The sequence below is a fragment of the Hibiscus syriacus genome, unplaced genomic scaffold (genome assembly GCF_006381635.1).
Source record: "Hibiscus syriacus cultivar Baekdansim isolate YM2019G1 unplaced genomic scaffold, ASM638163v2 tig00116974_pilon, whole genome shotgun sequence".
Lineage (NCBI taxonomy): Eukaryota > Viridiplantae > Streptophyta > Magnoliopsida > Malvales > Malvaceae > Hibiscus > Hibiscus syriacus.
Genome location: NW_024063498.1, coordinates 235,071 through 261,831, shown reverse-complemented (window position 1 = coordinate 261,831; position 26,761 = coordinate 235,071). Strand labels below are relative to the sequence as shown.

Sequence of the window (26,761 nt, the reverse complement as noted above, 5' to 3'; positions counted from 1 at the left end):
ACGGATTACAACATGTCGGATTCAAATCTTTATTTACATGCCAAACACAATTAATATTACAAAACACAAACTATTCAATTCTTTTATGAACTGATATTTGGAAAGAAGAAACTGACATGTCTTGCATAACTTTTATCAATCTTTCTCTTCTCGAAACCTACTTGTGAAACAATCACACGCTAAGTCGTTGACTTAGTGAGGCATATAAAATGTCTAAGATAAACTCTGGCTTATAACAATGCATGTAAAATTAATACTATCATATCGTACAAAATCATATAACATTTCATATAATTAAATATATTCATATACATAACTCATTATTTCCATCATTACCTCATTCCATTATCATATCACATTTTTCTTCTAGTCATTCTTAATTAAGCAATACACACACTACAACATATATTCTGTCATGCAACAATTATCCACTTGCACATATGTTATTATTCACATTCTTATTTATGTACATCATATAACACACATATCATCCTATAACCCTTGTATTCCATTTTCCATAACATATCACACATACACATATCACATATAATATATTTATATTAATGTTTTATTAGTCCATGTATACTTTTGAGAACTTAAGGTATGCGAGTGCATTGAGGTTGTGCACAAATGTTGTCACCACAGCTCGTATAAATGCACCGAAGTGTCACGTAGAATTGCACCTAAGTGTCGCGTAGAAATGCACCGAAGTGCCATATAAAATGTCCATAAGGACCACATAGAATTTCTTTAAGAATCATATACATATATCAAGGATCAAGTAGGTGTCTCAAAAGACATCATACATGTTCCAAAGAATACATATATGTCCCGAAGGACCACGTACACTCTCGACTCTTGGCATGCCAAATATACCTCTAGATCTCATGACACATAACATGTACATTATCTTTTATATTTATCACATATTCATATCAGCACATAGTTCACTTACACATAGAACATTTCATATGATTCATATTCACATATTACATTGCTTATACCTCGTTCTTATGTCTTCTCATAGACATATATTCTTTCTCACGTAGTCACATAAAATAACATATAAACTTATACATGAAATCATATCATTTATTATCTCATAGTTCATGTCATATTTTCATATAATCACACATTACATCACAGATACACATGTAGTCATTCCATTTCACATGTAGTTTCCTAACTTATCCTTGTATAGATCATATAATATTCTCCTAACTCATATTTATATATATTTATATATCACAACATATTAACATCTATCCTTTATTCACATCATTATATACTAGCTTAATATATTTACTTAGTTCAGTTCCACATAGCACCTAGAATCTTCTCATATAACTTCATAAATTTTTACCATTTACCTCATATCCTAGTTTCCTTTAATCATATAAACTTTCCAATATAACTTATTTTGCACCTTCATATAATCACTATGTCTATGTCTCTTAATTTATATACTATTCTTATAGTATTCTACAGTCAATGCTATTTATATTATTTCACTTCTTAGTTAATCATATAATTTTATTATACTAGTTCACTTAAATTATCTCCCAATCATGTTTTAGCCTAATTCATAATCATATTGTTTATCCCCGTTTAATATACCTATATAGTTCATATCACATACATCCATGTAAACATACTCTTATTCATATAATCATATCAACACATAATCATGTATACATACAAATCATGTCATTTACATACTTATAATCATAAATTCATGCATTCTAATATAGGAAGTAGACTTATCGCAAGTCTTAATTCCATAGCATAACTTACACTTATTATCATGTACTCACATTAGCTACTTGCCAATACCAACTCTTGTTCTTTCTTGAATCTTACTCTGACGACCCATCCGAACTTTGCTTTCAATTGATGTCTACACAATCATGTATTAATACTTATCAGTATTTTAAACATCCTACTCTAATCTTTCGTTTCTTAAACTAAAGGAAAGATTTATTTCCATTTTCCTTTTGAAGTGTATTGGTTCAAATTGAATGTGTACCGATGCACTTTGCCCATAAATTGTATTTTAAGCTCGAAAATTCATCATTTTCAGCTTAAATTCTTCATGTTTAATTTCTTTTCTATTCTTAACTCAAGTACATATACTTAAACTAATTTTACTCATTCAATACATCATTAACCTCAAAATTCCATCTTTCATATGTAAATCAATAATCATATCAAATTTTCATGATGCTTTAAATCTAATTATATCACTTCATATCTCTTAATTAAGTTGATGACAAGTCAAATTTAGTTTCAAATTCAACTTATCAACTCTTTTCCAGAAATTCACTTACAAACTCATTCTCTTTAATCTTTTAAGACTTCTTCATCTGTTGATTTTAAGACAACTTAAGCTTTCCTTAAGCTTAAGTATCACCTAAGGATCAAAACCCATACTTAAAATCAACAAACAATCTAGTAATCAGAAAACTCACCTTTGCTCCCTTGGGTTCACGATGGAGAAGAAGAAAACAAGAAGAAGAATAAGAGAGTTTTCCAGCTAACTCTCCCCCTACGCGTTTCTCTCCTATTAAAGGGGAAAATATCTTTCATGTCAAATAACCAATTTTCCCTTTACTTCCTTTGATAATTACCAACAATAATTCATAAACTATTTCCATATAAATCATTGAACTATTCAACTATTCCACTTTAATCACAAAATTATGAAGTTTTACAATTTAGTCACTGACCCATAGTTTGGGATATTACATTATTTGTTCTCAGTCTTTACAAAACTTGACTTGATTTTTCTTTTTCTTTTTTCCCCCTAAAAATTTGACTATATTATATTGGATTGATTCGAAACATATTCATAAATATACATCATTTATGTACTAATAATTATTGTAGACACCCGTTTTTGTTTAGGTCTACAAAAATATTATTAAATTATATTATTATTGTAATTAATATTATACAATTACATTTACTTTTGCATGCTTAATACTTGAAGCCCAAAATACAAGCTAAATCCAGGAGCCCATGGACAATACCAAAGCCTGAAAACCAAAAAAAAAAGAATAGAGGGAAAATCAGTGAACACCTATTGCTGCCAGCACCGACCAACTCACAACCACAACACCAAATCCGCAGCAGCATCAAATCCGCATAGCAGTAGCCCTAGCACAAAAATAACAAAGTGACATCTCATTCCCCAGATTAAAAAACAACAAAATATCATGCAAAAGCAGAAAGAATATTTCCTTTCTTTTTTCTTTTTTATGTAAATCGGATGGGATTATAAGAACCCATAAAACAATGTAATATGGGAAGGGGAACAAACCCAAAAAAAGGGGTTGAGGGTCTTAATTTTTTGGTTTTAGTGGTTTAACAGGGAATCTGAAAATGTAAAAGGGGGATTTGAAAAATCCTATTTTGTAACAGGGGTTTTTCCCAATTTTATTCCGATCAATGAAGCAACAAGAAAATGATTTTCCCTTTCTTTTTCTCTCTTTCAAATTAATACCTAGCTATATGTATATATTCAAAACATAAGCAAAATAAATAAACAAAGAGAGAAAGGGGAAATGCCACATTCGATCGGATATTCGCCAATAATCGAGACTTCTTTTCCAAGATCCAAACATTGAGATGCATCACATCGATGAGGCGAGCAGCATACGAAAACTAGGACAATCTAACGACGGACGGCGACAATCAGAGCTGGGGAAGACTGAGCGATTTTCGGCCTTTTTATGACTAACGGAGCCGAGTCTCGTGAAACGGAGGTTAGATTGGCAACGAGGAGGTCAAGGTGAATCTCCTGGTGAAATTTGGTGACCATAACCACCGGCGGCGATGGCGGCGTGGCAGCGGCCGACACAATGGCCGACGAAGTTAATCACTAGCGATTGGCCGGTTTTTTAGAGAGAGGGGAGATCCTCTTTCTCTAAAAATAATTTTAAAAAATTGAAATGTAAATAAAAAAGAAAAAAATGATATTTATAGAAAACTTTAGGGCGAAATTTCACTTTAAATCCCCCTAAGTTTGTCGTGTTATGTAAAATGGTCACCTAAAGGGACCATTTTTGTAGTTTACCCATTTATGATGCATGTTTTGTATTTTTGATTTAATTTATGTTTAGTTTCTGTACTATTAGGCGTGTTTTATATTTTGGTCCCCAAATCCTTATGTTTTATTTATTTTATTTTAGCACTTTAGTTTTATTACTTTAAATTTAGTCACTAATATGTTATGTTTCATGTTTTATTTATTTATGATTTCGGCACTTTATTTTCTGTTATTTTATTTTAGTTACTGGGCTTGTTGGTGGTATATTTATTTGTTGTGCCTATAATTTTTAATGTTTATGTTTTAGTCTTATTTATTTACCTTCTAACTTGTATGATATTTTTAATCTAAATAATTTGTTTAGAAATCTTGCATGTTGGTTCCTTATTTGTTTGCATTGATATTATTGCTTCAACCTTATTTTTTATATATATTTCATTTTGTTTTCTAAATATGTAAATGTGAAATTTTATTGTGAGAGAAATCTACGAAGATATCTCCCGACTATAAGGGAAGGTGTCTTTTTGAGGATTTTTTTGCATAAATGTTTGTTTTGGATTCGATAATTCTCTTTGTTCCACGTTTATTTATTTTGATTATTTTTCAACTCTTTTCACTTTTATTTTGTTTTATTTTATTTTATTTTATCTTTGCGAAAAATTACGAAATAATGTCTTTTGTGAAGGGAAACTATGGGAAAAACTACAAAGGATGTGCATTCCCGAAGATTTTTCACACAAAAGGTCATTCACTATCCGAAAATCGACACTTTTTGAATAACGTCAAATGAATAAAAGGATCGTAATTTAAATATATTTTTGAGATTGTAATTCCCAATATTTAAACAACATATAATCGTTTAGGTACCAAACTTGGGTGTTGTGGGGGTGCTTATTCTTCCCCACACGTAATCGACTCCCGAACTCTTAAAAAAATGAATTTTTGATAAAATGCATATCATTTTTGATATAATCGTTAATGTTTCCAACTACCTAACTTAAAGGTTGGTGGGGACTTAAAAATCAAATTGTTTTCAAAATTGAATTTCATCACCTTCTCCGAATTTAAATATTTCAATTCTAATGTATCATCGAGGGAGACGCTATGACAATTATAATTATGATTTAAATGGTGTTTAAATAAAACTATTACTATTTAAAATTAAGATGAATATTTGACCCGAATTTAGTTAACTTTGACTCGAGTTTATAAATTTAAATTGATTTATGAAAATTCAGATTCAAGTTAGATCAAGTCAATTTTTTTTAAGGATAAGATCATATATTATCGAATATGGATTTAAGATAAAATAATTAACTCGATAATAATAATATATTTGTATAGATCATATCAAATATAATTTTTCCTAAATACCAGTTCAATAAAATTTCTCTAAATGAATATCGAATCAATTAATGAATAAAAGGGTAAACTATGCGAATAGTCCTTATGTTTTCTATTTGACCGACTTTATTCACCAATTTAAAAATTAAGGGGAAATGATCCCTAACATTATCAATCCATTTGATTGTAGTTCCTAATATTATCGATCTATTTGATTTTAGTCCCTAGGTCGTTAACTCTAATTCAATTTTAGTCCCTCAACATGTTAGGATTTAAACAAAATATACTTAAACAAAAGGGGTTAACAAAAATTAATAATAGACGAACTTAAATCGAACGAATTGATAATGCAATGGATAATTTATCCTTAATTTTTAAATTGACTATCAAGGTTTGTCCGACCCTAAATACAAAATCTATTCACATAATTTACCCTAAATAAAAAAATTTATACTCGAATTAAATTTAAATAAATAAAAATTTGATATTGCCCGATTCATGACTACCCTACTTAAAACACTTTTAAACGAAAATACCTAATCATAATGGAATGCAGCCTTTATTGAAAATTTTCTAAATAATGATTGAAATCGTATTATAATCACAATTATATCCATTTGTATAAAAAAAACTTTAAAACTAAATAATTATATTCTACAGATACGGGTTTCGAGGCAAAACGCTGGCACCCAATAACATTCAAAACGACAGCTCATTTACATTACAACGCCAGCAACCGCTACTTAACCAAATTAAAATATTTAAGCCTTTTTATCTTTAGTTAATCAAATCCTTCATTAAACCCCATAATTAGTGCTAAAAACACCCCAATATCTCCATTGGGAAAACCACCCTTCACATGTTTTACACCTCTTGACGCCCCATTATTCTACTCATCATCGAACAAGGAAGCAGAGATTTCAGAGAGCTCTTCCTCCATATCCCTCGTTTCATCTCAATTTCCAAATTTCAAATTATATACATTTTTTGTTTCTGTGTTTGTTGTTCGTGATTGATATAATCAGTGAGCTGGGAGGAAAGGGTGGAAGCGAGCTAGGGTTTCGGGATTTTTTGTCCGTGGAGATTAGTAGCAGCTGAGAAGTTTTTGTGATGGGCGATGAAAAATCGATGGTCGTGATGGCGAGTAGAGATCGAGAACTTCTAATCGCGGTCGCTGACTCTCCCCACGATGATACCTCCAAACCTTCTCCTTCATCTTCTTCGCATCACGCCGGCCGCGAGGTCTCTTTGTTTTTCCTTTTAGAAATAAATCATTTTATAATGACTTTTTCGGTTGTTAATTGGCGTTACATTCTTTATTGGATTCGATTTGACTTGGTCTGCTGCAGCCGTTTTTTTTGTTGTTGTTGCTACCGGTAAGGTTGCAATCAGTTCATGTGAATTATTACTTTCATAATGGAGCTTAATGTGATTTTGTTTGAATGTTAAGAGAGAAATTTGGATCTTCTAACTTGGTTTTTTTATTAAGATATCATTGTTTTTTTTAAGAATATTTATATGAAATTGAACTGTTATATTGTGTTGTAGGATTACCGCATAATTTATTGGAGCTGTTGAAAATTTTGTATTTTTTTTTCATGTTTACGTGTTTTTTAAACCAGAATATAAGACTGATGGTTGAATGGGTCTTGTCCAAGATTTGTGATAATGGTTCCTTTTTTCTCTTAGAGGCTATGTAAGTTTTTGTATGTATCCCAGATTTATATTTTAGCTTAAAATGGGTTGTGACTCATGTTAAATTGTGTACCAGAGAATATATGATTACTAATATCTTTATACACGATCTTATCAAAAAAAAATCTTTATACACGATCTCTGTTGTAAATTCCCTCTGATAAGTTTGGGTATTGAATCCTAGTCTTGAATTTGATCTCACTCTTCCCCTTATGGGACTTGTTAACATTATTTTTTCTGGTTGATGGATTTGGTTAAGAGTATTGTTATAGTTCCTATTGATATCTTCTTGAAACAAATGTTTTCAGCTGCTTGCTTGTACTGGAACTATACCTATGAGATCCTGTAATGAAACATGTACATTATTTTTTTGAATATTTTAACTGACAAGCTTTGTTTTATTTAGACATTTTACAAACTTATCCGGAGCTGGGCTTCAAAGAAGTTCATGACGGGATGGTAGGTGGCATGCTTGATTTATCATGAATTTCTTCTGCTACTTGTCTATCATTATATAAAAATGGTAGTTCTTACCATCATGACTATGTAGTAAACTTTTACTTGATGACTCAGAATCTTCGTAGATTTGGTTTCAAATTTTATCTTATGGAAATTCTATTGGCATTTACTTTGCTGTTATGGCAGTGGCTGATTCATTTTTGTTTTGCAGTGTCATTCTGTTTCCTATAGCAATCACTTTCTACATAACATGGTGGTTTATTCACTTTGTGGATAGCTTTTTCTCTCCAATTTATGCTCAACTTGGCATCGATATATTTGGTTATCATCTCACTTAGTAGCTTAAAAGCTCTCTTCTTTGCCTCTCCCTTTTAGACCTGTGAACTTGTTTATTAGTTTGTTAAATCATTCTCTTTCCTTTCTTTAATTGCATCTTGGAGTTTGTAAATTTATGTGATCTTTCCTTAGGGCCTTTGAATGACAGAGTATTGTTGTGCGCTGCATTTTTTTTGAGGGATTGTGGATGATATTTGTGATAAATTGATAATTCTGAGATCTTGGATGATATTCTACAAGGAGTTGAGAAATCTTTCATTATCTTCTACTATCTTTTCAAAAAATATCCTTATGCTTACAGCCTAGTCTGCCTAGATGATACTTATTAGCATTCTTCTAACGAAATTTGCAAGAGACTTTGATAACATGGAAATAAATAGACACACAAACAGATATATCTCTATATATTCTGGACATGTTGCACATAGTTTACCCTTTTTACATTTACTGATGTCAATCTTTGTCAGTTTTTGTTAGAAATGTCTACTATTAGGGTATGTATCATCTGCTTAACCTAAAAGGCCTCCTGATGTTTTCTCTTTGCACTTCTTCGACAGGTCTTGGATTTGTAACTTCTATAACATTCATCTTCTTGGTTGGGGTTTTCATGTCATCATGGTTGGGAGCATCTGTCCTAGGCCTTGGTGAGTGGTTTATCAAGCGGATGCCATTTGTTCGCCATATCTACAATGCCTCCAAGCAGATTAGTTCTGCTATTTCACCAGGTGTGAATTCTTCTGGTTTTCTTCCACATGACAAAAATTAGTTGGGTTGTTCACATTATTAAAATTGTTTCAGATAGTGACGATCTATATTCTGCATCTTCTTTCACGTTTTATATATCTTATTTTCAGATCAAAACACCCAGGCCTTCAAGGAAGTAGCCATCATAAGGCATCCACGTATCGGTGAATATGCGTTTGGGTTCATTACTTCATCTGTCACTCTACAGGTGGGCAATTGAAGTTTTTGTTCCGAAATTACAATTTCTACATGATGTGATTGGCATGCATGTCTAAATCGCATTTTCTTTCAGAAAATATCATTTTCGGAATGTTGTTTTTATTATTTATCATTTTTAAAATGCAGACCTACTCCGGTGAAGAAGAGCTATGCTGTGTCTATGTTCCCACAAATCATCTTTACATCGGTGATATATTCCTCATCAATACCAATGATGTTACCAGACCAAATCTATCAGTCCGTGAAGGAATCGGTGAGGGACTCCCCTTCTTTTTGTTGTAATGTACAAAACACAAGGGAGGGTGAAACTACATTTTGCTTGCTATTACCAATTAGTCTGTCTTCTCATTACTTTCCGAAATTGCCACTTCACATGAGAACGGGTTTTCTTTTGTGAAGCGGTGGTCGTTATAGCTGTGGGTTTTATATGTAGGAAGAAAATAAAATCAAATAGAGCGAAAGCATTGCCATAACATTTCCCGGTTCAACCTAAAGCTCATTCTATCTCTTTCATTCTTTTCACTGCAGAAATCGTCGTCTCCGGAGGAATGTCAATGCCCCAGATCCTGTCGACGCTAGGTACACGTTTGCCACTGGAAAGAAGTAGATCTAACAGAAGCTGATTGTCGCCCGTTTACATAGATTGTAACAGAATAGTGTTTGCTTTCGAATATAGTTTGGGGCAGTTTTTCTTTTTTGGGTGTTAGGTTGTATTTCTTTCAAAAATTGGAACAGAAAATGTTTATTGTATACCTAATATATTTTATATGTATTATTATTTCTATCTCATTAGTCGTTGTATTATCTCGAAAACGGAGGACGTTTTCAGTCTTCGTTATGTTCTGTCAAACACGACGTTAATGAAATCATAGCCGAGACTCGTTCTTCCAACCCCCAGCTTCACCTCCGAACCTACTACTGTCTCCTTTTTTCCTCGGTTCATCACTGCAAATTTCTTCCCTCAAAAGCAAACTCTCTCGTCCTTGGTCCATTTTCACAAAAGCTCAAAATGCACACCGATCAGATTCTGACGTCATGATCTCTGACGAAGATCCTCAAAACGCCAACTCTACTACGTTCAAATCCCTTCAAGGGACTCCCACGATGGTGACAAGTCGTCTTCCATACAGGCAAGAACACCGGCCACCGACAGCCCCATGGAGTCTCCTTCACAGCTTTCGTTTGTGAGAATGCTGCCATGTTAAATATACCAGAGAAACCTTCAAGAACTTGTGCACTTTCTTTATTCAATTAACAAAGATGATTACAAAAGCTTACTACAAGCCTCACGTTCTTCCAGCTTATATAATAGCTTTACAAAGCTTTAAAAACCGCTTAACAATATTCTGTTATAACCAATTAGCTTCTAGACTTATTAATTCTAGAACCATCTCAACTATATCATGCATGAGCATGCATGGAAGCACGTTTGGGACTGCTGCATACATATGAGTGCAGTAACTCTCAACATTCTTCCTTCTTTCTCAACCTTCTTAATGAAAAAAAATGAACACTTGAATCAAAAGTGCGACGCCTCATTCCGTTAGACTTGAATCGGAAGTGCCGATGCTTCCTTCCGTTCGACTTGAATCGGAAGTGTCGATGCTTCCTTCCGTTCACTTGAATCGGAAGTGCGATGCTTCCTTCCGTTATTCTTGTTCACCTTCATTTCTTTCTTCTTATCTTCCTTTCTTCAACTTAAGAAGAATGTTTAGTTTCGCGAAATCTTCTGATACTTCGGCGTTGGCATGAACGAATTCTATAAGTTCGTAAGGCAGCAGCGAATTGGATCTCTGTTGTATAGTCTTCACAGCATGATTGTAGCACCATGAACTACAGGATCGTTTGTGGACACAACTTACAGTATTGGTCCATGAACATCTTTCGGAATCGATAGCTTCCACCGTCAAATGGTGAAACATCCCAGACTCCACTTGCTTGCTTGATTTCACAACTCGCACGAACTCGACCATCACGTTTTCTTTCTTGTTGTGCTCGTCGACGGAAAAGCGAGTAGGGTTTTCGATTTCTACATTGTTATGGGATCCCTGGGAAGGGCAGACTCTGTCCAAAGTGGTGTTGGTCACCATTGGTTCAAAACAGAAGGTTGATTCAGTGGATAAACTGTTGAAGAAGAGAATTGGGATTACTATGAAAATAAAATGGGTTGCAGAAAATTGGTGCAGGCAGCAGAGGAAAGTGACAATCCGATGGAGAAAGCAACAATAGTTGAACTGATTTAGATCTACAACAAACGAAAATAGCAACGGATGAAGGAAAAACAATCGACTGAGAAGAAAAACAACAATCAATGGAAGAAACGGAACAACATCAACGAAACTTGAGATCAACTATCAACGGCGCAATAGTGAAAGAAAACAAAGATGCCAGGATCTTTAGCGAATGATACCATATGAGAATGCTGCCATGTTGAATATACCAGAGAAACCTTCAAGAACTTGTGCACTTTCTTTATTCAATTAACAAAGATGATTACAAAAGCTTACTACAAGCCTCACGTTCTTCCAGCTTATATAATAGCTTTACAAAGCTTTAAAAACCGCTTAACAATATTCTGTTATAACCAATTAGCTTCTAGACTTATTAATTCTAGAACCATCTCAACTATATCATGCATGAGCATGCATGGAAGCACATCTGGGACTGCTGCATACATATGAGTGCAGTAACTCTCAACATCGTTCACCCTTCACTTGAGAAACGAAAAAGGTTGGAGTGTGTCCCAGATTTTAATGGGTTTGTTTTTCGTCTTTTCACCTTGTCTTTGACTTGTTTTGCCGAAAGTTGGAAGAACAAAACAATGAAAAGAAGAGTGCAATTTTGTGGGACTAGTGAATCATGTTCTTAGTATCAGAGAATGCCAATCGAAATAGGGGGTTTATTGGACTACAGAAATGAAATCTAAAATTTTGTTGCTTTAACAGACAAATTAAACAGTAGCCTTTCTTCCGTGGCATGCCTGATACAAACAATGTGTATATAAACACTGCAGGCAATCACTTTGAATTACCTACACAAAATAGATTGTATGATCCAACAAACCAGTAGATATGAAAGTCCAGCTTCTTCAATATCTGCTGTCTGCTTTTTCGAGTCATCAGACTTTGAATTATGTACACGGACAAGCATCGGGTAGGCAAGGTTTGTTTGCTATATATAATGAATCGTATAATTATTGTTAATAAGATCTTAATTCAGTGATAATATTACAATCTTAAGACCTTTAATATTCTAAATTCAAGTTTTGTTGCATAAATAATATGTATTGAATCATTGATAGTCTTATCAGACAATGATGCATCTCCTTCTAAAGCACGTACAATCTGCTTGGCTACAGTTTTGGTCAGAGTCCACTTAATTAAAGTACTATAAGGTCAAACGGAAACTTTTTTTTTACACCATTTACCTGGATTATCCGAGGTCGATGTCTTGCTGTATGTCGCACGCAAGCAGCGACGCAAGCAACCATTCGAGTCATCTCATTATGGTTATATTCCTTTTGTAACTTGGGATTCACCAGACTATTGAAGTTTCCATCATCCAAAGCTCGTGTGAGCAATGGCCTAGCCTGCAATGCTGATTCAGATTTACTGGAACTTGTTCGTAGAGTCCGAGAAGAATATGCAGATGAAAGTATGTGTGTTCGTGAGTGATTGCTCGGACAAACATAGACCAAAATTGATAACTAACCCACTCAACCAAACTGTCTTCCATGTAAGAAGAGCCGACGGGTCTGAGTCCGGTAATCAATTCCAAAAGCATGACTCCGAAAGAGAAAACGTCCAGTTTGTCCGTGAGTTTTCCACTTGAAGCATACTCGGGAGCCAAATATCTAGAGAGTGTTAGCATAATGAGTTAGTGCTCTTATGTGGCTCGAGCTCTAGTGCATGCTATTTAGTGATTCTAGAAGTTTGCTAGCAGTTAAAGTTGTTAATGTTTAGTTGAGGTTGTTAATGTGTAGTTACAAAGTCTGTTAAGACTATAACAATTATGGAGAGCTGTATATAAACAGCAGAGGAGTTGTAAACCATGTATTGCATTCATTCTCTATTCAATATACAAGTATTCTGTATTTCTTCACTAGTTATTCAACATGGTATCAATCGCCATAAGTCCTGGAGATATCGTTTCTGCTGCAAGAAGTTTCGGTGTTCATGGTTGCTGCTGATTCACAGTCGCTGCATGGAGTTCGTCCTCCTCCTCCTCGGTTGCCGCCGACTTCCGTTTCCACCGCCAAAACTTCTGAGGCATTACCCCTTCCTTTGTATTTAACGAATGCGGAGGACGAGGAAGAGAAAAATGAAGTCTTGCTTTGTAAAGAAGATGCACGTACAGTACCTTGCCGCCAAGCTCTTGATGGCTCGCTTCCTTCACTGCCTTCTTATGCATCGAATGTAGCTGCCCAGAAACTGTTTGATGAAAAGCCTGTTAGAGTTACAACCGAGGAAGATGCCCGTAAACCTTGCGGCCAAGCTGTTGATTGCTCGTTTCCTTCACTGCCACCTCGGGTACCAGTTGCAACTACCCGGACACTGTTAGATGAAAAGCCTGCGATATTTGTTTTCTCTTGTTTATCGTTCAAGCCTTTAACAAGTCAAATTCCTATAATTTGCAATCTCCAAACGATGCCTCGCCGAAGCTCAGGAGGAAGGTCAATCCCACGCCCTACTGCTCGTGCGCCAGCGAACAATGCTCCTTTAAAGCCTGCTAGTTCTGCCCCTCCCCCGACACCTGTGCAAAAGGGAAATGGATTTGGCGTTGCAATCGTAGATGGTATTGGATGGGGTGTTGGAACTGCTATGGCTCACAAGGCAGTTGATGCCATTGTTGGCCCTCGTGTCATCAAACACAAGACTGTTGCTTCATCAGAACCAGCTGCCTTTGCTGCTCCCGCACCAAACACGAACAATCTTGTGAACTCGGATGCTTGTGGCGGTCAATCCAAAGCTCTAAGTGATAGTCTGACCAACTATGGAAGTGACATTAGCAAATGCCAGTTCTACAAGGACATGTTGAAAGAATGCCGCAGGAGCTCCGGTGCTGCGTTGGATGCTTGATGATGGCAAAGCTTGATTATCTCATATCAAGATCGTTGCAATTTAGATGTTACTAGGCGTGATTTTTTTCGTGATATATAGTTGTTACTATTCTGGAACATGGGCTTTGTTAGCTCAAACATGAGTTTGTATGGATTCTACAAAGAATTCTAGGTGGACAACTTTAACTCTTGATTAGGGAAAAAAAGTATGTCAAGGAACCTTGTAAAAGAGGATAAAGAAGAAAGAAATGAAGGTGATTCAAGAAGAACGAAAGCATTGGCACTTTCGATTCAAAGTGAACGGAAGGAATCATCGACACTTTCGATTCAAAGTGAACGGAAGGAAGCATCGACACTTTCGATTCAATTATTCATCTTTTCATCAAGAAGGTTGAATGTCAAAAATTAGTTGTAATTTGTTTTTAGAGCTTGCTATAATAGTGTGTTCAAGGTTAGAAGAACAGAAGAAGAAGTAGAGGGAATGTTAGCATAATGAGTTAATGCTGTTTAGTGATTCTAGAAGTTTGCTAGCAATTAAGGCTGTTAATGTTTAGTTGAGGTTGTTAATGTGTAGTTACAAAGTCTGTTAAGACTATAACAACTATGGAGAGCTGTATATAAACAGCAGAGGAGTTGTAAACCATGTATTGCATTCATTCTCTATTCAATATACAAGTATTATGTGTTTCTTCACTAGTTATTCAACAGAGAGTGAGATTTACATAAACCAAAACAACTAGCATATGAACCGAGAAAACAGAATGCGTCGGTCTTTTTACCCCCAAAGGTACCCATCACCCTAGTGGAGACATGAGTGTTGAAATCGGAAGAAAACTTTGCGAGTCCAAAATCAGCAACCTGAAAACAACATTTTTATCCGTCATCTCATGACAAGATTGTGAGGGAAACATACGGATTCGGGCGACGACGACAAAAACTACCAAGACGACCATTTGAAACCGAACCTATATACATCGGATTTTGTTTATGTTTCAAGTATTTATATGTATCAGGAAATTAGAATGAAATAAATACCTTAGCCTCAAACTTGTAATCCAAAAGAATATTAGCCGCCTTAATATCACGATGAATGATCTTAGGATGACCTTGATAATAGTAGTTAACAAGAGACTAAAATCCCAAATCTAGAGCAAGCATGCAAGGGAGATAGCCAAAAACCATACAGTCCTCGTGAAGATATGCCAGTCCTTTCGCAGATCCTATAGCAATTCTCATCCTCGTCGACCAATCGACGGTAAGTTGCCCCTTTACTGGAATTAGCATTATGAACATTACTCAGCATTCACAATAATCCAAACAAGACTCTTATTCTTACCATGCAAATGAAACTCCAAAATGTTGTTCGCAACAAACTCGTAAACGAACATTCTTGTTCTCCCCGAGATGCAGTATCCTACAATGACACGAACATGGCTGATAATTTCCACTTCTGCCTGAAATTCTCTCTCCCCTTGTTCACTTCCAGCCTTCAGTTGCTTCACGGCTACTTGTTTCTCGTTCGGGAGAACTCCGCAGTGCACATATCCGAAACCACCTTGTCCAATCAGGTTTGCATCTGAGAAGCTGTCCGTTGCCTTCGCTAATTCTTCATACATAAATGTGCTCTTCGAGAAACCTAAAGCAATACCTGGTGAGGGCGGCGGGAGCAGGGTTTCGGAACCTGAATAATTAGATCCAGAACCTCCACTGCTGCTCATGAAAGGTGGGGGTGGTGTCATTGGCTGAGATTGCCATACTGTAACTGGTGGAGGAGTGGGCTTTTGAGATGCTGCAGCAGACTGATTCACAGGTGGCTGTGTAGGATTTTGTTTCCGACAATACTGCTGGCCACCATATGTATAAATGGTTGTCCATTGTTCCCATATGTAATGGGGTAAGGGGAGGTAAGATAGTAGGCTGCCCCACACTAGGTTGAGAACAATTTCGGTAGGAGACCTCCAAATTATGAAATGCCCTCCATGAGACTTAATTTGTACTCTACAAAAAAAAAAATCTTTGAATTATTATGATTACCAGGAGATCTGACAAAAAAAATTAAATCTTTAAACTCAATCAAACTTAAATTCAAGTGAAACACTATGATATCTCTATCCTAAGCAAAATCGAGGAGGCGCACTAACAGCAATGTATACCAAAAAACAGTAAATTTATAATTCAAATATCTATCATATGCTTCACCCAAGCAAGCACCAATCTTCAAATTTTTCATATTTTTAATGGAAAACCAAAGAAAAATGAAAAAGGAGAAGCATTTTGTTGTTTAAAATAATTGGAAAATTATACAACTCGACCAACATCGATGATCACTACCAATTTAATTTATAAAAATTTAAAATTCTGAATGACTCAACGTATATTTATAAATTAGTTAGAATTCTAAAGATAAATTATTTAAAATAAAATATTAATTAAATTATTTTATATAATCTTTTTTGGCTTAAATGCATAATTTCCCTTTAAAGTATGCCATTTGTATCGAGTTTCCCCTTAAAGTATTTTTCAGGACTTTTTGCCCCTTGAAGTTTAAATTGTTACATAATTTGTCCCAAACCGTTAACTTCGTTAATAATAGCAATGGCAAATTACATATTTAGCTACTTAGCTATTTTCATGGTTATGTTTTGGTCACTCATCTATTTTTTATCAAAATCATCACTAAACTTAAGTTTTTGTTTTATTTTGGTCACCTAAATCGATTTTATTTATTTTTAAAATTTGCAATAAATAAGAATTTATTTATATCACATTTTTACTCTACACACAAATAGTCAACCCCTGAATATTTAAACCCAACCAAGCTAATAATTTTTACATTATAATTATATATATAAGATAAAAATTACATAATATATAAATATCATAAATTGAACAACAAGTTGAGTCATACTAGACCCATGAATATTTAAAGATAACATAGCTAATATTTTTTTCTCTTCAAGGTCATTTTTAGACTTAATATTTCATTCAAATTTACTCAATATTAATAAAAATTTTGCATAAAGACAGTGCAATCAAAACTAAAGTAAAAAAAAAGTTTGTCCCATGAAAAGATGACAAGCAAGAGACATAATGAACCCTTTTTTAATGAAGAAAAAAACAATAAGCCCCTTTATTCATGGTACATATACTTTGATGTTGATACCTTAATTCATTAAATTATTTATCTTTATTTTTTATTTACTTTTATTCGAAAAATTTGTTGACAGAGCCCCTTGCAACAGTCAATGTTTTTAAGTAAAACTACAAACTATTTTCAAGTTTATAATAATTATTGAGTTTACATTGTGTAAGCTTTTGTTCATGTATCGAATCATCGATATTTATCTATTGATTGACTAATTAAGTTCAATTATTATAAAAAATTATTATAGATGCGATCTTTTTAATCTAGTTTTTTCATTCACAACAATATATTTCGAACCCTCTAACATTATTTAAAAGATCTAACATCTCATCTCACTAAATTAATTAATAATAAGTTTTTCCACTCTTAATTTTAAGAGAAAATAACCTCAGTGACAAAAAATACCATATAATATACGATTTTAACCAACTTTTTCCGGATTTGCCAAAATGACAACAAAATCGCAATGCGATCGCTAATTCGCAACGCGATCTCCATTATCGCAAATCAGTTTCCAGATTCGCAACGCGATTATGACTATCGCAATGCGATTTTCCAATTTCGCGTTGCGATTTTCCCAATTCGCAATGAGAATAAGTAAATCGCAATGCGAATTTGGAAAATCGCAATGCGATACTGACTATCGCAATGCAATTTTCCTAATTCGCATTACGATTTACGTATTCGCGTTGCGATTTTCATAATTCGCAATGCGAATACGTAAATCGCAATGCGAATACGTAAATTGCAATGCGAATCTTACTATCGCAATGCAATTTACATAGATCCATTCGTATTAACGCGTATTTTTTTTTTCAAATTCCAAACACAAATTTTTTCTTAATAAATCGGAAACTGAACCGTCCACAGTAATCGCAACTCATAACCTCAAACCTAAAATCACAACACTCAGTCCCATCTCCATCTCTCACTCTCTACGGTGAAATCCGTCCCCATCTCTGAAGATTTCCGTCCCCATCGCCGGCGAAATCCCTCACAACCATTCACAGTCAGAAATCCCTCACAATCATTCAAAAATGGAAAATCAGCCTCCGAGGGTTAGTTTTTTTTATTTTTATTTTGAAAATTTTGCATTATTTTAGGTTTTTCATATTGAGATTGATGATAAGTTTACTGGTAATTTCAATAATAGATTAACCATTTCACTTAGATTTCTTATTAAATTCATTCGATTGCTGCCAATACTGCTAAACTGTTTAGCCTGTGAAGTTAGTATTTGTCTTTGTTTTGTCTTTTGGTTGAAGTAATGCAGAAGAAGAATAGTTTCGAGAATGAAAATCGCAACGCGAAAATAACTATCGCAACGAGAGAATCGCAACGCGAAATGATAATCGCAACGCGAAACCAAAATCGCATTGCGATTTTCATTTCGCGTTGCGATTCTCTCGTTGTGATTTTCATTTCGCGTTGCGATTCTCTCGTTGCGATTTTCATTTCGCGTTGCGATTCTCTCGTTGCGATAGTCATTTCGCGTTGCGATTCTCTCGTTGCGATAGTCATTTCCTCGTTGCGATTCTCATTATCTCGTTGCGATTTTCATTTTAACCAAAAGACAAAACAGTGTTGCAAATTTTAGTTTCAAGAATAAACTACTATTTATGTTTATTGTTTTTGGTATATCTTCACAGTGTAGTTTTTGGTATATCTAACTTGGTATGTTTATTATTTTTTTAGAAATTTTTTTCGGCTTCATTGACATTTAGGAATAAAGTTAGCCTAGCCACTACAATTGCTTCGAAGCTTTCACCTGCACAAAGAAAATTGTTTGAGGAAACCTGCTTCGGGCCATGGCTGAGAGTACAACATCCGGGTGGAGATGCTAATTTGACCCATTTGTGGCTTCAGACCATGACTAGCGATCTACCCGACAGTATACAACGTGGTGAGGAAGAGATATGGTTTCATTTTCCACCGGCGTATACTTGTTTTGGGCGGAAGGAGTTCTGCTTAATCACTGGTCTACGATTCGGACACGATGATGTAGGCCGGTACACTCGTCATATCACCCGCCCATCATGGTTATCCAGGGTTTTTCCTGATGAGTCAATAGAGAAGCCGAACTTACACGTCGACGACATGAAGAAATTGTTTAATAAGAAAGATGGTTTTACTCGGATGAATGACGTCGATGTTGTCTGAGTATGCCTTTTACTACTTTTGTATGCCGGCTTTTTAGGCAGAGAGGCCAGTCAACCTATTCCTCAGGAGCTAATATTATTGGTAGAGGACCTAAATGCATGGAATCTGTTTCCGTGGGGTTCGTATATATGGAAAGCTACCTGGACTAAGTTATCGTCTGCCTTTGATGACCGCAAAAGTTTGCGGGGCGATGGGTCGAAATACACTTTGTCAGGCTTTGTTTGGGCCTTTAAGGTAAGAATTTCTATATAATGTTTTCAAAATTATAATTAATTATTTAACAATTACTAATGTTTGTTATTATATTGTTTGTAGTTTTGGATATTCGAGGCCTTTCCCGCCATGAAGACATATGCAATAAAAACTTCAAATGATATTCCCAGGGCTATTTCCTAGAAGAGGAAACGTCTGTTGGATTGGGAAGACTTAATACCATATGCGACAATAAATAATGTAAGTTAACACAAATACTATCATATATAAACAAGTTATTAATAGTAGACGTTTAACTTTGTTTGAGTTTTTATATTTTTAGGAGGCCAACATTCCATTAATGAGACTGACACCCACGGAGGCTGAGCTTGCCACTGATTGGTGGCAAGCTAGTCAGCGTTTTCTTGATGGCACGAATGATGAGCAGCCTCCACTTCCTCCACTTCGAGAGCCATCACCTCACCCATAGCCATCACCTGATCGACCCGACTATACACCTCTACAACGAGAGCCATCACCTATCCCATCACATCATCGAGCCTCTTCTCCACCATCACCTCATGATAGGCGACAGGTAAAGATGCCACGACTTCTATCTCCCTGTTCTCCACCTCCACGGGATGAGTCAAGGGAGTTACGTGATGAGTTCAATGCCTTGCGTGAGGAGATCGGTATTCTACGCGATAACGATGGTGCATGGCGTGTGGAGGTGTCTACTTTACGTGGTGAGGTTGCCGCTCTACGTGAGATGGTAGTATCGTTGCAGAATGAGGTTCATACTCTACGCAACGAGGTAAGTTTAAGATTTTCCATATTTAACTTGATGATAAATTTACTCGTAATTTCACTTAAATTAACCATTTCACTTAGATTGCTTAGTAAATTTATTCCGTTGCTTCCAATACTGCTAAACTGTTTATTAACACTGTGAAGTTAGTATTTGTCTTTTTGTTTTTTCTTTTGGTTGAAGTAAATTTATTCGGTTGCTGCCAATTCTGCTAAACTGTGTATTCTTTAACACTGTGAAGTTAGTATTTGTCTTTGTTTTGTCTTTTGGTTGAAAGTTTGAAATATATTTGTCTTTGTTTTCACTGTTTAAATATCATGTCTGTTTATTTACTGATATTTGTATTTAATTATTTAGCGGACCGATAAGGTGGATGCTTTACGTCGGGTTTTTCTTGCACGACAGAGTTCACGCATCAGACGGCGTGCACGTGCTATTAAGTCTTCGTATACCCCAATAGTGCGAAGACACCGCAAGAAGAAGCTCAACTCGCCTGTCATCCCTCAAGAGTCCACTCCTATCGTTGAAGAGGCCCCTATCATTCATCGAGAGTCCCCTCCCACCGTTCAAGAGGCCACTATCATCGTTGAAGAGGTCCCTCCCACCATTCAAGAGCCCGATTCACATGGCGTCATATGTAGGATTCTTGAGAAACCCTCTGACGTGCCGGACATGATGGATTCAAGTTGGCTCTCGTATGAGTTACCGGCCAGTACCATACCGGTATCTGAAGTGGAGAGGAAACAACTACCGGACACAATTCTGGATAACACCCTTTGGGCTAAGACCGCAGTTGATTTTTATCTACATGAGCGAAGCCAGGGGTGTTTCACTGACATATGCAAGCTCAACGATGATATCTATTTGTTGCTTGATCGGTCTTGGTGGGGCGTATTATTAGGGGTCGAAGACAATGGCTATTTCGATGGAGGGGTAAGTCTTATATTTTTCTTATATTTTAATTTGATTATTTTTTTAAAATTTATGTAAGTTACTAATATATGTCTTTTTTTGTAAAATAGCATATCGATGCGTGGGTGTCACATCTTCTAATAATTAGGAAACTTAAGGAAAATAAAAGAAATACACGATATACAATTATGCCGACGTCTTTTAACGCCGTTCACTTGAAGAATCAACGAGATGAATCATTTGCGTTGGGCAATGGACAAGCTAAACTTTATCCTGCATGGTGGGAGGTCGATACGGTTAGTGTTTATTTTAGATTGAGTTTAAAGGTATTCATAAATAAGTGCGCAAATGAATGAATTATTACTTATGATTGCATGTGTTTATCCCTGTTTTGGAACGTAAACATTGGCTTCTCGTCGAGCTTCAGATCCCATCCCTTAAGGCAATAGTATATGACAGCATGATAAATTACATATCATTGGCTGATTTAAGAGATATTATTAAGGGATGGAGCTCTTATTTGGCTAAATTCTTGGATGCGATAAATTATTGGACTCGTTCTGGAAACAAGAAGCCAAAGAAGCTCAATATTATAGTTAGCAGAGATGAGACCGCACCACAACAAACAAAAGGACCCAGAGGGGATTGTGGTCCTCTCGTATGCTTGGCGTTGGACCGTTTGATCACAGGAAGTATAAAGTATCTACCTCCCACCGATAGAGATAGAACTGCAGTAGGCTTGTGGTTTCGGCATTATATGGCTAGATCGATATATACGAGACGCTGCTTACCTGCATCCGCGTTATAAAAATGTCCATAAACAATTGGTATGTTTATAGGCTTGTGGTTTGAAAATGTTTGGTTAAGTACCGTGGCATTTTCCAGTTATACTCCCGTGACATTTTCTTTTCTTCGGGGACTTTTTCTTTTTCTTCTTCTTTTTCTTCTTCAGGATTATATGAATTACAGAATGGATGTTCAACATGTTCATTCACAGTCGTAACTTCCTCCTCATTATCATCAACAACATCTTCCTCGGCAACGGTTGTTTCATCATCAAAATTCGGGTATTGACCAATATCAAAATCATTACACGCAGGGTCTGTTTCTTCTTCTGAAACATCATCAAAATCCGAGTATTGACCAATATCAAAGTCCGGGTATTGACCAAGATCAAATTTCGAATACTGACTAGTACTCACAATTTTTTCTGTTGGCTCATCATCGTCTAATTGGTCAATACGAAAATCAGAATTTGGTGCTGAAAGTTGATTGGGATTTGGATTAGAGAAATGTTGTGGGTTTTGAGAAAAACTTAGTTGATTACTACCCGCTACTGACCCAACAATACTACTTCTAGGTTCAACAACATACAATGTAACATCATCACTTGAAACACTAATGTAAGCAATGAATCGTTCAACATCTTCATTGTCGGTTAACAAATAAACTTTACCATTTCTCTGATAAGATAGCCTAAATCCACTTAGGGGCTCTAAATTCAATTTCTTTGAAACACGTAACATTAGAGTTCCATAAGTTAACTTTTTTAATGACAGTTTTAGTTGAAGATTCATGGGTAAAGGCATATATTTGTAAAACACCATGAACATTCTCCCATGACCCTCCAAAACACAAATCTATCCAAACATGATCAACATTAGATGATTTCATGGTTGTAAATTAATTTACTAAACAAACGAGCTGCGAAACTAAGACCTGTTGCCGGATGGGGAAGGATGTAGGAACGGATATAAGAATGGATGTCGCCGGAGAGAGTGATAGATGGAGATGGAATGAGTTGCGATTTAGGGATTTAGGTTATGAGTTGTTGCTGCTGCGTAGATATATACACAAAAAATTTGTGTTGCGAAACTAAAACCTATTGCGAACTTTGAAAATCGCATTGCGATTCTGTATTATCGCGTTGCGAAAGTAAGTATCGCGTTGCGATTTTCCTAATTCGCAATGCGAATAAGTAAATCGCAATGCGAATTTGGAAAATCTCAATGCGATACTGACTATCGCAACGAGATAATACAAAATCGCAACGAGATTCTGACTTTCGCAACGAGATTCTGAAAATCGCAATCATCTTCAAAATCCCAATCACAACCGGCTTCACCTTTTGGGACTGTTAACTTAGGTGATTTTTAAATGCAAACGTTGTATTATGTGTATTTTATGTGTGCACTTTTAATATTTTCAGTTAGGCATGTATTAGTAACTTGAGTTTGAACATTGCTATGATCTGTTCAGTTGTTATCACTTATTAGACATTCATTTGACTATCGCAACGGGGAAATCGCAACGCGAAAATGGCTATCGCAATTCGAAATGAAAAATCGCAACGCGAAAATGGCTATCGCAACTAAAAAATCGCAATGCGAAATGAAAAATCGCATTGCGATTTTCTCGTTGCGATTTTCATTTTGCATTGCGATTTTCTCGTTGCGATAGTCAGTTTCGTGTTGCGATAATCTGTTTTGCCTTCAACATAATGCAGATTGAAAATCAACAAATCAACTATTACATTTCAATCAATTAAACAAGCACAAATAAGAATTATGTACACACCAATTAAACAAATCAACATTTACAAATCATTTTTTACAAATCAATTAAACAATCAAAAAATAATAATAATTCTTATTTCCTCATCAATTATTGAATCAATGAATCAACTTTTGCACCCGTACATCCATTTCACGCAGCTCACTTAAGGATTAACCTGCAAAAACCAAACATTTGCTCAAACCAGACTTCCTACACATCTAAAACCTACAAACATCAAATTATTGAATTATAGGTACTTAACCAAACATTTTCAAACCAAAAGGAGTATATATGTTAACAAAACTTGCATTTGACTTACCAATTAACAATGGATACTTTCATAACGCGGATGCAGGTAGGCAGCGTCTAGAATATATCGCTCTAGCCATATAATGCCGAAACCACAAGCCTACTGCAGCTCTATCTCTATCGGTGGGAGGTAGAAACTCTGTGCTTCCCGTCGTCAAACGCGCCAAGCACATGCATACGAGAGGACCACAATCCCCTCTGGCTCCCGGCGATTGTTGTGGCACGGTCTCGTCTCTGACAACTGTGACATTGAACTTTTTTGGCTTCTTGTGTCCAGAATGAGTCCAATAATTAATCCCATCCAAGAATTTAGCCAAATGAGAGCTCCATCCCTTGATAATATCTCTCAAATCAGACAATGATATGTAATTTATCATGCTGTCATATACTATTATCTTCAGGGATGGGAGCTGAAGTTGGACGAGAAGCCAATGATGACGTTCCAAAATAGGGATAAACACCTGCAATCATAAGTAATAATTCATTTATTTGCGCACTTATTTATGAACACCTTTAAAAAATTTAAAAAATAAACACTAACCTTATCGACCTCCCACCATGCAGGATAAAGTTTAGCTTGTCCATTGCCCAACGAAAATGATTCATCTCGTTGATTCTTCAAGTGAACTGCGTGAAAAGCCACCGGCATTATTATATATCGCGATTTTTTTTATTTTTCCTAAGCTTCCTTATTATTAGAAGACGTGACACCCATGCATCGATATGTTGTTTTACAAAAAAAAGACATATATTAGTGAATTACATTAATTTTTAAAAAAATTAATCAAAATCATATATAAGTCAAATATAAGACTTACCTCCCCATCGAAATAGCCACTGTCTTCAACCCTTAATAACACACCCCACCAAGACCGATTAAGCAACAAATACATCTCATCGTTGAGTTTGCTTATGTCAGTGTAACACCCTTGGCTCCGCTCATGTAGATAAAAATCAACTGCGGTCTTAGCCCAAAGGGTATTATCCAGAATTGTTTCCGGTAGTTGTCTCCTTCCCACTTCAGATACCGGAAGGGTACTAGCCGGTAACTCATACGAGAGCCAACTCTCATCCATCATGTCCAGAAACGGTGGGGGTTTCTCAATAATTCGATATATTACCCCATGTGAATCAGGCTCTGGAATGGTGGGAGGGACCTCTTCAACGATGACAGTGGCCTCTTGAACGGTGGGGGGACTCTTGAGGGATGATAGGGGCCTCTTGAACGATTGGAGGGGACTCTTGAGGAATGACAGGTGAGTCGGGCTTCTTCTTGCGGAGTCTTCGCACCATTGGGGTGAACGGAGACGTAATAGCACGTGCACGCCGTCTGATGCATGAACTCCGTCGTGCAAGGAAAACCCGACGTAAAGCATCCACCTTATCGGGCCGCTAAAAAAAATTAATACATAAATCAGTAAATAAACAGACATGATATTAAACAAAGACAAATATGTTTCAAACTTGCATTGTATTCACCCAAGTCATTATTCTATCATAGTTCACAAAATGCATCAGATAACATTCCAGAAGTAAGCACTTATATAAACATTTAAAAGGACAACATATATAAACATTCAAAAAGAAGAATAGTTTACTTTCGTAACACGAAACTTACTTTCGCAACGCGAAAATGACTATCGCAACACGGAAATGACTATCGCAATGCGAAATGAAAATCGCAACGACAAAATCGCAATGCGAAATGAAAATCGCAACGCGAAACACAAATCGCATTGCGATTTTCATTTCGCGTTGCGATTTTGTCGTTGCGATTTTCATTTCGCATTGCGATAGCCATTTCCGCGTTGCGATAGTCATTTTCGTGTTGCAAAAGTAAACTATTCTTCTTCTGCAAATTGAAACTTGAATGGATTGCATTACTTCAACCAAAAGACAAAAACAAAACCAAAAACAAATACTAACAAAAACAGTTTAGCAGTATTGGCAGCAACCGAATGAATTTATTAAGCAATCTAAGTGAAATGGTTAATCTAAGTGAAATTATGAGTAAATTTATCATCAAGTTAAATATGAAAAATCTTAAACTTACCTTGTTGCGTAGAGTATGAACCTCATTCTGCAACGATGCTACCATCTCACATAGAGCGGCTACCTCACCACGTAAAGTAGACACCTCAACACGCCATGCACCATCGTCTTTGCGTAAAGTACCGACCTCCTCACGCAAGACATTGACCTCATCACGTAACTCTCCTAACTCATCCCGTGGAGGTGGAGAACAGGGAGATAAACGTCGTGGCATCTTTGCCGGTCGCCTATCTTGCGGTGATGGTGGAGAAGAGGCTCGATGATGTGATAGAATAGGTGACGGCTGTCGTTGTGGAGGTGTATAGTCGGGTCGATCAGGTGATGGCTCTGGGTGAGGTGATAGCTCTGGGTGAGGTGATGGCTCCCGAAGTGGAGGCTGCTCATCATCCATGCCATCAAAAAAATGCTTACTAGCTTGCCACCAAATCAGTGGCAAGCTCAGTTTCCGTGGGTGTCAGCCTCTGTAATGGAGTGTTGGCCTCCTAACAATATAAAAGCTCAAACAAAGTTAAACGTTTACTAGTAATAACTTGTTTATAAACATATAGTAGTATTTATGTTAACTTACATTATTTATTGTCGTATACCGTAGTAAATCTTCCCATTGCATGGTTCGTTTCCTCTTCCAGGAAATAGCCCTGGGAATATCATTTGAAGTTTTTATTTCATATGTCTTAATGGCGGGAAAGGCCTCAAATATCCAAATCTACAAACAATATAATA

At 35.9% G+C, this 26,761-nt stretch overlaps 2 protein-coding genes and 1 long non-coding RNA gene across 3 annotated transcripts; 2 read left to right on the top strand and 1 right to left on the bottom strand.

The window, feature by feature from the left end:
• Window positions 1-6,250: 6,250 nt before the first annotated feature.
• On the top strand, window positions 6,251-9,551 carry LOC120192294 (protein CONTINUOUS VASCULAR RING 1-like). The gene is made up of 7 exons (XM_039195084.1): window positions 6,251-6,634; window positions 7,494-7,546; window positions 7,758-7,867; window positions 8,440-8,607; window positions 8,737-8,834; window positions 8,972-9,098; window positions 9,374-9,551. Exons 1-7 carry the CDS (start codon window positions 6,503-6,505, stop codon window positions 9,466-9,468), a joined length of 783 nt encoding a protein of 260 aa, XP_039051015.1. The 5' UTR covers window positions 6,251-6,502; the 3' UTR covers window positions 9,469-9,551.
• A 3,930-nt stretch (window positions 9,552-13,481) lies between these two features.
• LOC120192343 (coiled-coil-helix-coiled-coil-helix domain-containing protein 10, mitochondrial-like) lies at window positions 13,482-13,927 on the top strand. The gene has a single exon (XM_039195131.1). It carries the CDS (start codon window positions 13,492-13,494, stop codon window positions 13,921-13,923), a length of 432 nt encoding a protein of 143 aa, XP_039051062.1. The 5' UTR covers window positions 13,482-13,491; the 3' UTR covers window positions 13,924-13,927.
• A 755-nt stretch (window positions 13,928-14,682) lies between these two features.
• On the bottom strand, window positions 14,683-15,168 carry LOC120192344. Its single transcript, XR_005522768.1, has 3 exons — window positions 15,089-15,168; window positions 14,940-15,010; window positions 14,683-14,762 (listed from the first exon to the last, which is right to left on the bottom strand). It is a non-coding gene; the product is annotated as an uncharacterized LOC120192344 (long non-coding RNA).
• Between the last annotated feature and the right edge of the window lie 11,593 nt (window positions 15,169-26,761).

What these genes read in the sequence shown, in the direction of transcription:
- LOC120192294 (XM_039195084.1), top strand. Translation starts at nt 6,503, where the DNA reads ATGGGCGATGAAAAATCGATGGTCGTGATGGCGAGTAGAGATCGAGAA. An exon ending in TAGTTCTGCTATTTCACCAG is followed by an intron (nt 8,608 to 8,736) that starts GTGTGAATTCTT and finishes TCTTATTTTCAG; the next exon opens with ATCAAAACACCCAGGCCTTC. An exon ending in CTTCATCTGTCACTCTACAG is followed by an intron (nt 8,835 to 8,971) that starts GTGGGCAATTGA and finishes TTTAAAATGCAG; the next exon opens with ACCTACTCCGGTGAAGAAGA.
- LOC120192343 (XM_039195131.1), top strand. Translation starts at nt 13,492, where the DNA reads ATGCCTCGCCGAAGCTCAGGAGGAAGGTCAATCCCACGCCCTACTGCT.